This window comes from Drosophila mauritiana, chromosome 3L (genome assembly GCF_004382145.1).
Source record: "Drosophila mauritiana strain mau12 chromosome 3L, ASM438214v1, whole genome shotgun sequence".
NCBI classification, from domain to species: domain Eukaryota; kingdom Metazoa; phylum Arthropoda; class Insecta; order Diptera; family Drosophilidae; genus Drosophila; species Drosophila mauritiana.
This window is the reverse complement of record NC_046669.1, coordinates 16,224,247-16,237,749: the sequence shown is the minus strand read 5'-3', so window position 1 is coordinate 16,237,749 and position 13,503 is coordinate 16,224,247. Positions and strand designations below refer to the sequence as shown.

Below are 13,503 nucleotides of genomic sequence, written 5' to 3'. Positions count from 1 at the left end.
CGCGAGCCGCAGAAAAATACCGCGATGGCAAAAAGTACCAGCGCCATGAATGGTACTAAAATATCTCCTATATATAAGTATAGCGATAAAGCAGCCGAACCGCCAGCAAAACGTTCAGTTCGCTTTGCGCCGGCAAATTCGATAGTTTTTTGAGTTTGCTGAACCGAGTCGCTGCGGCAAAAGTGTGTAACAACCAGCCGTGTGTGTTGCGATCCAGCCAATTGATACTGCGATAAGAGGCGGCGAGCAAAAGTAATTACCTCATAGCCATCAGCGTTCGAAAATAGTAACCGTGTTTTCTGTGATATTTGTGTGAGTGCGTGTACTCGTTGATGTTTTGCGGTGGTTTGGTTTCCTCCTTATTTTGCGCCCCTTTTTTTCTCATCCGATGCTGCGAGAGAGAACGAAAGAGAGGAGAGGCAAAAACATATTTCCCAGACATTTGCTGATTTAACCGAGAACTTTATCGATTCAGCAGGAACCAGAATACGAATGGAAAAAATTCGTCAAAGATCGCGTGTTTTTGCGTGAGAGCAAAGTTAGGGCGAGGAGGGGCAGTTTGTTTTTCGGAAGCATAAAAACCGCTAGGAGCCTCGAAAAAATTTCACTAGAAATTTTTGAAAGCGCTCGCGCAAAAAACCGGATATGTTACTCAAAAAGAAACAACAGAAAAAGCTTCCAAATCAAACCAAAGCGAAGCTTATGGCAAAACGAAATCACCTGTGTGTGCGAGAGTGAGTGAGAGTGCGTAAAAGTGTGAGCGCGTGCGAGTGTGTGTATGGATTAGTCGCGTGTCTGGCATGCAATTAGGCATTCAAACTAATTTCCCTCCCACCGGCAAACTGCCCTGTCTCATTTGTATTTTGGCTGGGTTTCGCTGTTTGCTTATGCATTCCTTCAAGTTCTTTTAATTCGCACGAGACTTTCGTGGGCAGAGAGAAAAGAGGAAGAGAGAGCGCGCCAGACTGGCGCTCTCTGCAAACCACCACAATTGCACTTTCCGTTACAGCCACCCCCTCACTCTATGTGCTCGCGGAACACTGCGAGAAAAGTGATGTAATGACGGGGTAGCCTACAAAACTCAGACTGTCTCTAGATTCTACTATGAGCATTGTGATATAAATATATAAAAGTAAAATGTTAAATCAAAAAACCAAACCATTTTTCCGCTAGAGATTTTGGGGATCCTAAAATTCACAAATTTAAATTAAATATTTAAAATAAAATTCATTCATATGAATCGAAAGATTAATGTCTAGATTTTATCTCCGATCAACAAGCAATGTTTCTCTTTGTGTATCAAGTTGTTTGTGTATCCATTTAAGCTTCAGCACGAGGTGTGAAAAGTGTGAAAAGCGGAAGAATGTAGATGAAGATGACCACAAAGCGTGCGCCATTCATGAAAGCGTTGCACATCCCTTGCAGAGAGAGCAAGAGGGCAAGAGAGTTTGAAGCGGTGTGAGAGGGAAAGAATGAGTAAGAGAGAGCCATGGACCAGCGGTGTTTTTTTGTTGCCTGGCAAAATCAATGAAAGGGATGATGGAGAGGAGGAGTGGGGTGGGGCGAAGGGGAAAGGAAGGTCGCCGAGAAATTTATGCGACAAAACGCGGGCTTTTTATGTGCCCGATTGTGTGTGTGCGGAGGGGGAGTGGTGCGGAATTTTTACTGAATTAAGCTTTAAACATCGTCGTGTAAAATCCCCATTACTTAGGGAACAGATAAGATACTGCAATCAGTAAAGTTTGTGGAGACAGAAACTAAAAAATTCGACTCGAAGATAAATTGTATTTTTTATAGTTAAGGAATGTTCTCATAAGTTAAAAAATCATATTCAAAGTGTATTTCTTTTTTGTGTGCCTGTTCTAAAAGTACGTAAAGTATAGACAAAATTTAAGGGAATATGCATTACGTACGCTTTAAATTATCTTAGTTTATTGTGCAATAATGAATATAATTATTTATTCAAAACAAACAGCTGTATAGCTCGATGTATATTTAAATTAGTTTTAAATTGGCAGAAGCTAAAATTTATTATTAAGATTAAATAAATATTCATTATATAAAATCGTTCTGGTGTACCAATAACTATTTTCCTCAAATTATTCCTTAAAAAAGTTAAATATGATCTTTATAAAGATAGTTCTAACTACTTTAACTAATCTATCTTTACTTTCTTGTCAATCCCCAGCTGCACATAACCCAAGTAACATAGCCACCAACTCAAACACATAAAGCCCACCAAAATGATCAACATGGACATTAGCGTTACGCCCAACTACTCGTACATCTTCGACTTCGAGAACGATTTCATACACCAGCGGACGCGCAAGTGGATGCTAGAGAACTGGACATGGGTGTTCTACTACTGCGGCATCTACATGCTGGTCATCTTCGGTGGTCAGCACTTTATGCAAAATCGGCCTAGGTGAGTCTGCCACACTGACATGTGTTCTTTGGTGGTTTAGATAGACAATTCAGTGAAATTATGGTTGGGTTAAGAACTTGCGCCCTTTGGCCTTGGAAAATTATTAGCTGGCTGCCGGGGAGCGGCGTTAATTACACCCACAAGTGCACACGCCCCTTGCAGTCGGTAGAAACAACTTACTATTTATCGAAACCAATCCCTGGAAACTCCTATATTGACTCAATCGCGCTTTGTTTCGGTTTATTCTCCGGAAAGTCTGGAGTCCATGTGTGCCTTTGTTATTACCCCAGGCAGCTGTTGAGTTCCACGTGTAATTATATTAAATTACGGCTAATCAAACACTAATGTTGTAGGTGGGATCCTCAACTCCGGCTCAACTATCAAACAATTCGCATTCGCACCTGAGCACGCACTATTCAGGTGTATTTTCCGATGGCTAAAGACCCATTTGATTGGGTATTTTAACAATTTTTCCAACAGTCAGCGCTGTTTTTCCCTTGTTGTTACCTGATTTACCTGTGATGGATCCAATTGGGTATTCGTGCCGGCAATTGTCTCGTTTCGATTCGCTTCATTTTTGCCTAGCTGTTTACCTTCCTGCTTCTAATTGTCGTCATGGGGCTTTGTGGCCAACTTAAGTTGGGCTCGAGACATGCCATCTAGCCAGTAGTTTTGCAAGATCATAATTCAGTTTTGTCACCTGGTTTGGGGCTGTTTATAGCCTTGCTAAGGCCACTGTGAAATTCGATAGAAAGTTGCTACCGTCTAACAGAAAAGTTTATTATTGTCCAACTGGGTAAAATGGGCTATATGAAATACTTCTGAGTATCTTTCAAAACATACCTCTGTATTCTAAAGAAAAGGTTTAGCTAGTCTGAGTCTGTTTGATATGGCTTTGCTAATCCTCAGTTCCCCATCTTGATTCAATTGCTTACATAATGTTTGGAGTAGCGATTCCTGCCCACACTCCGACCCACAGCCATTGGGGTTTTGGATGAGTTATATAGGGGCTTGGCCCTGGGTTACTTGGCGATTCTCCCCGCGGACACTCGTCGGGGGATCTGTCGGTCAATTTTTCACTTTATTGTTGCTGGCTTTGCCTTACACTCGGCTTTTTCGGAATGTCGTTTCAATATTTGTCCACATGGAGGAGAGTCGGCTAAGCAAATGGACATACATGTATGTACATGTATATACATGTATGTACTTGGTACAGAAAGGTGTGAATTTGGTGGAAAGGCAGGCGATGGGAATCGTTTCTTTGGGGTTAAAAAACTAAGGGGGTAGAAGGATGAATTGGGCAAATTAAAACGGTGCCCAAGGGTTGACTTCCGCTTGCTCAGCTTGGCTACTTAACTTTTTGAATACTCAAACACATATATGAATATTCAATATTTGACGTTTTACAAGCCAAGCTCTTTAAGAATCCCTAATTAGCAATCAGGGTTCTGAACAGCGTGTAAAAATGAATCGCAAAAGTTGAATGCAAATGTACCTAACCACATGCCGCCGATTGTAACGGCGCTTCATATGCGGGTATTTACATATTTAGAGAGTGTGGACTTCCCACTTGCATTCCACCTCATCTGAGTAGTTTTCATTTTTTGAATTTCTGTTTTGTTTCACTCGTTTCGGACAGTGCGCCATTAAAGTCATTAAACTGATTAGGTTTATAGGTACACGCCATGTCGTACTCGTTTCATTTCAAATGCCCAGTGGACAAAGTTTTCCGCGGCGACCATGTGGCACATACATGTGTGTCATGCAAGAAGTGGGTGTGTCCACGTTCCTGAACGGAACTCCAACAGGACACTCTGACATGTAGCCGCTCTATAGGTCCACTTCAATTGGACACTGGTACACTGGACCACCTGGTTGCGTTTACAATGTTTGCTAGCACTTTAAATTGTTTTTTTATAGTTAAAGAGTAAACAAGACGATCAAGAGGTCGAAGCCTTTGGAGAATTTAAATATTTGAGTTTTTAGTATCCATAACGTATTGCGTATTACAGTTCACATCACCTTAAATGGTTAAAGATTAAATATGCATAATAAAATTATCTTGTAAACACTCTAAAATGAATCTATAAAATATAAGTTGCAAAGCCTTAATGGTCCATAAAGTAAGATATTCAAATGATGTAAAGTACAAGTTCATGTTGGCCAGTGTAGCTTTGGCGTGCTCAAAACTTTTGTGACCATATAAGGAGGGTCCATAAGGGGGCGTTATGATATGGGGTGGGAAGCGTGTGTGTGGGGCTCCAGGGGTTAAAATAGAAATCTGTATGTGTTTGCAGAGGAGCACGATGACCGATACTTGTAATCATTTAAATTTTAAAGCGATTGAGTCATTCAATTGCTTTGGTTTCTCGCTATTATTCATGTTGTTCCGAGCGAATTGCATTATTTATATCACAACAACTGGAAATAGTGTGTCGAGGACGAACGAGTACAGAGTGCAGAGGACCTAGATTCTGCCACCCTCCCTCGCAATAATAATGTCCTTTAATGTGGATTCATCACGCCAGTGCTCACGCACAGTGTCCCTAAATCGATGGAAAAATGTTGTTTGGCGTGTGTGTTGCTACGGGGAAATTTTTGCAATTGAAGCGTGGCAATTACATAACATATACATTTGCGAATTAAACAATAATTGCCGGCATGAATCGCCACCCTGCCCACGGGCACCTGCAATTACAATCACTGCCGCAATTAACTATTACCACCAGCCCCCAGCATTTAGTTAAAAAATAATTCACTAGCCGTTCGAAAATAATAAGTAAATAAATATGAAAAAACACACAACGAACGCGAAGCGACGAGAAAGGGCAGTGTTGAAAGTGAAACTTAATTCAATTTGGTCGGCCTATGAGTGTGCATATATGTACATATATTAACAGCGAATTAACGACAACCGTTAACGCAAACAGTTGGTCAAAAGTGGGCAGAGCTGGCGAGCAAATCTCCGCGTTTCTTTATAGCCATTTTTGGGTCTGTTTTGATATATTTTCAACATAAGATACGATTTTCGAGATCTCAATGTTGGAGCTTTGGGAAAAGCTCACTCGCTCGCTCTTTCTTTCTGTTTTTTTTTTTTTGGCGGCCCTTTCCTCTCAAGTCAGCATCTTCATATCACGCCACTTTTCCCCACTTTTATTTGCATCAAGCGTGGATCTCTTCCCCCCTTCCCCCTCCAGAAATAACTCGTTTTTGTTGGCCACCGGAATTGTTTTGGCTGGATTGCTTGTTGCCTTTCGTCTGAGTATTGACGGCTTATCGGCCACCTGCTGCAGCAGGTGTGTCATCCCGCATTGCCCCAAAACTTCTAGCCATGAATCAGCGCCCATTGGCGAAAAAAAACACTTAAGTTTCCCTTTCGTCATAAACAATTAGTTTGATAAGATTAGTGTTCTTAGCAGCTGAAGGCTTTCGGGTGGAAAACACCAAATTTTCAGTTAAATTTAAAAAAACGGTCATTGTACTGACTTAATTGGAGGAATTTAAAGTTACACAAAACGTGGCTCATTAACAATTCAAGTCACGTTACGGAAAAAAAAAGATCTTATAAGATGAAAGATATACAATTTAAATTTATTTTTTCGTACATTTTGTATATATATAATTTCTTAATTGCTCGCATTCGAAACAAAAAGCCTTAATCTCTATAGTTAATATATAATTGCAAAATATTGTATTATTCGCATTGCTATTAATTTCACTTTTCAATCTAGATTTGCCATTTAATTGGGTTTCCCGTGCACAGCTTTTGATTAAGTTATCTTGAAATTTTTTTTTGCTATTCAGCAAAAATTGCTCCAACCTTTCACAATAATTTATTCGTTGCACTTTGAAAAAGCGGTCGGAAATAACTTGGTCAATGCTGTGACATCAAATCTGGCCAGCATGTGAACCACCGCAAAATATAATGAATAATAATTAAAAAAACCGAACTCAAACCGAGACCTAAATTATCTTTAAAAATAAAACCAGACAGCAAAAGGTTTTGCAATGCGCCAAAAAAAAAGAAAAGGTTTGCATCAGTTTGGAGACAATGTTGCGAATTTGGTACCCTATTTCCATACATATTGCTATGAGTACAAGGTATACTTAAGGTGTATAGGTACAAGAGTATGGAAGTGTGCCACTGCTTGGAAAATGGTGTGCATATATAATAGAGGGTTTATAGAGGGGAAGGGGGGAAGGGGGGTCTCTGCATATATCAACCCAAACAACCTTAGTTTTAACCCAAGCCAAAACTAAGCGTAAAATAATCAATTGACCAACATTTCAGCAGTTTTTTTTGCAACCTTTTCTCGCTTGCTTTTCCATTGTCTTTTCTTCTTTTTTTTTTGTTTACAAACTTTGCAAAATCAGGTTTACTCTCTCCATTTAACTGATTTGCTCTCTCCTATTCGCCAAAGTCTTTCTCTTTGCTTATGCAATTTTCGCCACAAAGTGGAAAGCAAAAGAAAGTTCATCAACTTGCCATAATATTAGCAAGAAATGCGCCATCACCATGATTATGGCAATATTGTTACGCAGTCTAATTTTCGATTTCTTATATGCACGACTTTGAACTTTCAACTTTGGCTTCATCATTTTTAAATCCATATAAAAACATACCTTTGCTATTTAACTTGATATCTTAAATTCTTTGTTTACTTTACCTTTGGATATATTTAAAGTTTATTTATATACGCGTTTGCTTTTAATGACTTAACCCATTTGGTTGCTAATACACACTAATTGGGCATATTAACACTTTAAAATTGCTTAGAACTTTGTTTTATACAGTTCAAAGTATAAGTTTGTTGTTACATGATGTGCATGACTTCGTTAATACGCATCAACTGAATTGCAAAAATTTTGGAATCCAAAACTATTACGTTTGGGTTATATCAAATATTTCAAGTAGAGCAGTGGCTTTTTTTTTCCTATAATTCAGTTTGTTTATAGTTTTTCACGTGCATATAATTAAACGTTCTCGACAGTTCAAACGGTACAAAAGCCTGCGATTGTAAAAAGTTTATTAATAAAGTTCAGTATAATAAAGCCACTAGTTTTTCAATTTGTATGTCCTTTTTTTCTGTGACTACTTTCTAAAAAAACAATTTTTGTGAATAGATTTTGCGGAAATCAATAAATCTTCTAAAAAACATCAAATTATCGGATCTTCACTTTTTGTTGTATTTCAAATGTCTTTTTTTCACTTCATTAACTTGTATCTGAAGAATACATTTTCCGTGTGGAATCTGGCAGATCATATCATATAATTTATATAATTCGTTTAAAATTCTTCATGTATGGATAACTTATCGGGCAGATCGCAACACCCATCCGCGAGGATGGCACCCAGATCCTCGCTAGCCGGACGCAAAGTAGGCGCCGGTTCGCTCGGACGAACGCCAGCCACGCGGGGGAGGAGGGGACGACCTGTGCCCTTGCAAAAATTGAGCTTCAAGGGGCGCAGGACGCCCCCCTGCCTAGAAGCCAATACTGCCAAGCGATTAGCAAGGCATCTTGGTTATCCTTACTCATTAGTTTGAGGCACGAATTGCCATCAGCTTGCAACTGGAAACTCATGGGCAGGCAACCAGAAGCGGTTGGGAATCATAGCGACGCCTGCCGAGTGAAAAGAGCTTTTGCGTGGAGAATTGAATATGCACACTGCGGGTGGTTTCTAAACGGTTCTTAAGTCCTGAATCAGTTGATTTCTTCTGTTGAATTTAATCGAAATTTGTTTGAACATATTACAAAAATAGTTTCTGTCTGTATGTTTCTATATCAGTCTGTTTTTATATCAATTACAATAGATAAAGCCATGGTTTATGCAGAGCTTTTATTTTAAAGGATAATTGTTGCATAATATTGAAGATTGAATTGGAGTTGATCTTAGGTAAATTACTTATTTGCAAATGTAAGTAAATTGCTAAGTTATTCATGCAGAAATGTGTGAAACAATTGAAACCAACGATTTTGTAGGGTATCATCTGAGCTTAGAGTTCAAGGCAGTTCCTCCTGCGCGTAATTGTTATTAATAGAAGTGATTCTTTAAGATTCCCAACTAGAGCACATGTGCAACTCAATTCCTTAGATGAACATTTCCGCTCCGTGACTGCCCGTGTTGCCCCTTCCCCTCTCCCTCCTAAGCTTAATTGTTTAGTACAGTGGGACTTATCTATGCAAATCTCGACTAGATTTTCAAGTGAGCTGTTTTTTGGGGTTTGCTGCCACAAATACGCATTCAATTTAGTGGCATTCTGATTGCGCCCGATAAAAGTGGCGTAGACTAAACTAAAATACGCAATCTTTATGGCTTTGTTTGGGGGGGAAATAACCGACTATTGATTGTGTTTTTCATAAACCCGTTGACGCATTTGGGGTTCTGACATGTGTTTGGTGGGCCAAACAAACACTTCCTTTATAAACTTTGCCTCTCGAATATTTCCGACTTTCTGCCAATAGATTTGCCAAGTAAACTTTGCTTGTTTGCTCAAAAATATTGAAATTTCTCTCCAGGCTAAAGGTCAATGCAATCAATTTCTTTGCTTTGCCCGCCAGCCAACTACACATTGTGATAACTGAAATCACATATTTCTGCGTTTCCATTGGTTGGGTGGATTTTTATGAGTAATTGCTGTGGAATATATAGTATACCATAGTAAACGGGCCACCGATAAGGTTGGCCAACTGATTTGCAGCCCATTGATTGCGTAAACTTTGTTTGCTATTAGTAATTAAGATTTAGAACGCATACTCGAAACAATTCCGCATTCGAGCGAACTCGTTGAGTGGTGCGATTAAAATTAGTATTTGATTCAGCTGTTCCCAAAGCCATAAACCTCTTTAAACTGGCTCATTACTTCAGTATAATTTGGCCAAAAGAACTTCATTAGCCAGATTTCGTCTGACCAAGATGCTAAAACCAGTATATATTGGTTTGTGTGTGGGCAACTTTTTCTTTGTTGGAATCGAACTGCTGGTTTAATGGGTGTCTTTTTATAGAAGAACTCATTGTTTCCCGAACACGTGTCGTTCCCGCGTCTAACCACTTTTGGTAGATTCCCAAATTGAGCTGCGAGATCACCTGAGAGTTTTGGTTTCAGCTTGACCGCTTGCGTTATCAATTTATGTGTGCGAGCCCAGAGACAAAGTAATCGGCTGTAATCTATTAGGTCATGCCGTGACAGCTGAATATGGCTATTCCACGGGATCGAATGTTCAAATCAAGTTTATTCAAAGTGCCCTGGCAACAAAGTGGCACAATTGCGCTAAGGTTACCCGTTTTCAGGGGATTAGGTTATTATTTTAGTGACCCCCGTGCGGCATCTTCAAGTTGGGGGTTGATGTCATTGCATTACTCGAACACAAAAATTCGCACATATTAAGTGCCTGCCTGCTGTGGCAAACAACAACTTGATCTTTGACTGTCACGCTCGTCTAGGACGGAGGCGGGGAAAATTGAAAATCGTTAGAGTTTGTTGATCTTTGGGGATTTTTTGCTACGCTGAGATTTCGCGCCTATTGGCACCGGGTAAATATGCATCATTTCAAGGGCCAACTAGTAAAATATTCTAGTATTTGCTTTTGGTAAGTGTGGGAGTCGGAATGAAAATAAAAATTGTTCTGAAGTCATCAGGCAATTTGCGAAGCTAACTTTTATTCAGCCGACGTAAATTGCGAAAGAGATTCACGTGATTGGTTTAGAATATTTAAATTTATTATATAAATTCGGGCAAGCAAGGTCAGCTGTCTGGAAAAAACCCATATTCAAGCAATTTTGGTACCTTTCCATTGTACTTTTCCTGCCTGGCTAAAGTTTCCTTTCCTTTTTTATTGCAGATTCCAACTGCGCGGCCCGCTGATCATATGGAACACCTTGCTGGCCATGTTCAGCATCATGGGAGCTGCCCGAACGGCGCCGGAGCTGATTCACGTGCTGCGTCACTACGGACTCTTCCACTCCGTCTGCGTGCCCAGGTTGGTATTGAACTCCGCGTCGGCCTTGCATCGACAGGTTCAGCGCCTGCTTGTGCGGCTGGAAACTTGATTGCCATATGCAAATCTGCGATCACTGACCGATATTCCCAACCTTCTCCCACAGCTACATCGAGCAAGATCGCGTGTGCGGCTTCTGGACCTGGCTCTTCGTGCTCAGCAAACTGCCGGAGCTGGGCGACACGATATTCATTGTGCTCCGCAAGCAGCCACTCATCTTTTTGCACTGGTAAGTTTAGCGAAACACTGACTTGGCATTGGTATCCAAGATCCACTCTTAAAAACTCCAAGCAAGAAGGAATGATAATTGGACCTTTTTCAATATTCTTCATCTTTGGAGAAAAGCTACTTATGATGACAATTTGCATCACATTTGGCGGCGTCCTTTGGAACTTGTACTCATGTACCATTGGGAATACTAAGTTTTAAGTTCGATCAAAGAGAATTTCCTTCTATTATTATTATTATAAGACCCTTTCACTAGACGAGCAAGCAGTAAACCAGTAAAAATACATATTAAAGTTGCAATACAAATGAGTCATAGCGAATTACTTCTAATGCGATTCACTGAGGGTTAGTTCGGCATATGAAACTAGCGTTAATTATATGTTAGGCTTAGTTAGAAAAAAAAAACATTGCGAATTATTTGATTGCTCAAAATAATTTGATTTGCATATAGTTTCCTTGAGAACGCTAACATGAACTTTATATTAATTTAACTCTTTCCGCTCGCAGGTACCATCACATCACCGTGCTGATCTACTCGTGGTTCAGCTACACGGAATACACCAGCTCTGCCCGCTGGTTCATCGTGATGAACTACTGCGTGCACTCGGTGATGTACAGCTACTATGCTCTGAAGGCGGCACGCTTCAATCCGCCCAGGTTCATCTCGATGATCATTACGTCGCTGCAGCTGGCTCAAATGATCATCGGTTGTGCGATCAACGTGTGGGCCAATGGCTTCCTGAAGACGCACGGCACCTCCTCCTGTCACATCTCGCAGCGCAACATCAATCTGTCGATCGCCATGTACTCCAGCTACTTTGTCCTGTTCGCGCGCTTCTTCTACAAGGCGTACCTGGCGCCCGGTGGTCACAAGAGCCGGCGCATGGCCGCCTCCCTGGCAGCCCAGAATGCGGTCAAGCAGTCGAGCAGCCCCCAGCAGGCCAGCGAGAGCTCCAAGTTCATCGGCGCTGGCGAGGATCAGGCCGCCTATCTGCGCAAGGCCAAGGCGCAGTAAGGCGGAGCTCGGCACACCAGCACCTAACTCCCATCATCACCACTCCCCCTGTTTACGGCTAAGGACATTTATTTATGTAGCGGTGTACAAGTTGTTTTTTAATTTTAAACCTGGGTGGCACACGACCGATCGGATGAGAGTTTAATTTTGTAAGCCAAAAGTTGTACCGTGTGGACAGGCATACGAACTATATATCTGAACATGTATATAAAAAGAAACAGACGAACCTAAGCTAACCAAAACTCAGAGTCGAGTCAAAATAAACTGTATGTAATTGAGGGGCATAGAAGCGAGCGCATGCAAAGCTTGAATTGAAATCTGTAGATCTCTCTAGGGAGATGTGAAAGGAACGCAAGGAATTTAGCTGCTCACTAGTTTGCATGAGTTCAATTAATAGTCACTGCTCTTGATACCTCTTGATGTATTTCCCAGCTGCAGTTCTTGAAGTGTGCTGTCATCCCCAAAGTCGTTGATGTATAGGATTTATAATTTGCGGAGTAATTGACATGCGCCAAATGAATGTGTTTTGTTTTCCACTAGCCCCTGCATGTATGTCAACTATAATTTACCTCTCGGGTGGAATTTTGTGTTGCCTCCCAATTTTAGTTAAAATTCTCAAGAAGGATCAGACTCCTGCCTTCAGTTTGGTTATCACACAGTATGCGATACTCGAACGACAGACATTTTTGGTTGAAATTGAATTTGATTTGCTGGAGAACTGTTTTCCTACAATCACTAGTAGTTGGGGTCTGAGAACTTTGTACTTCTAAGTCTATACGCATATATATTTATAAAACCTATATTAACGGAATATTAAACACGTGAAAACGGAATACCAAACAATAACAAAACACTAAGTTAGTCTATTTTTCCAGGATCCAGAGCGCAAATTGTTATTGTAAAGTAATAAACTGTTTTCAAATCTGTAAGAACAAACAATGTTTATAACAGTCGAAAGACGACTGATGAAATGTTGCTGACTGACTGGATTAAATCGAAGAAGCATTGTCGTAGTCACCAATAAATTATTTTTGAAAATTGTAACATATTTGCCAGTCAGTCAGTATAGTTTTAGACAGTGTGTCATGCTGCTATACAAAAAGTTCGCTTCTGTTAGGGGAAGGCATTTATTTAGTTAACCTGTGTTGAATGCATTTGAATATTCCTTCAAATTTCTTGCTGCTTTTTGGTAACTTAGCAAAGCCACAGAAAGTCCTTGAACGTAACAAAAAAAAAAAAAAGAAGAACGTAAAATAATAATAACCAGAGAAAAATTAAATTATATTTATATTTGTAAGCGAACAGAACAGAAGAGATCGAATGTGGAAGAGCAAAATCGAGAAAATGAAAAGCAAAAGTCCTACTTGAAAAGTTAATTTAGTGTAAGCGAGGAAACTGTAACTGAAATTGAAATCGGAGCAGAAGCTGAAGGAGGATCGTGTGAATGGAGAGAAGGATCGATTGATACTGAACTCTAGCAGGAGAGAGAAATTGAAACGAACAAACTTGAAATTTTTGTCGGGTATACATACTAAATAATAACTAAGCAAGAACACTAAAGATTGAGAATGCTAAACAAAACCAACGGATAAATAAAACGTAACAAACGGAAAAGGATGGAAAGTATGCAGTTGTATTTATTAGTCGGGCCTAATGGGAATTTATGTATACATCTAAAGGCATATTATAAAAACCGTATCTGATTATTCGATGTTTTTAAATGTCAATTACATTTCAGTCAGTTTTCTCTTAAAATCAATAAATTAAACTAGGGAAAACGCAATAGTCGAAAAAATTCCAAGTTTATCCATGAAAAATGAATTATAATGTAATGAGT

The 13,503-nt window shown here is 39.9% G+C and overlaps 1 protein-coding gene and 1 non-coding gene across 3 annotated transcripts; one reads left to right on the top strand and one right to left on the bottom strand.

Annotated features, from left to right (window-relative positions):
- The first annotated feature begins 90 nt into the window (after positions 1-90).
- LOC117140323 (elongation of very long chain fatty acids protein 6) lies at positions 91-13,289 on the top strand. Of its 2 annotated transcripts, none has more exons than XM_033303171.1 (5): positions 91-252; positions 2,189-2,425; positions 10,268-10,405; positions 10,530-10,652; positions 11,159-13,289. In XM_033303171.1, the coding sequence occupies exons 2-5, from the start codon at positions 2,244-2,246 to the stop codon at positions 11,664-11,666; spliced, it is 951 nt and encodes a 316-aa protein (XP_033159062.1). In that variant the 5' UTR covers positions 91-252; positions 2,189-2,243; the 3' UTR covers positions 11,667-13,289. The 2 variants fall into 2 exon arrangements, with proteins under 2 accessions (XP_033159062.1, XP_033159063.1); XM_033303172.1 differs by having other exon boundaries at positions 91-312.
- Positions 7,768-7,976, bottom strand: LOC117142131. The gene has a single exon (XR_004459524.1). It is a non-coding gene; the product is annotated as a U12 minor spliceosomal RNA (small nuclear RNA).
- Positions 13,290-13,503: the final 214 nt, after the last annotated feature.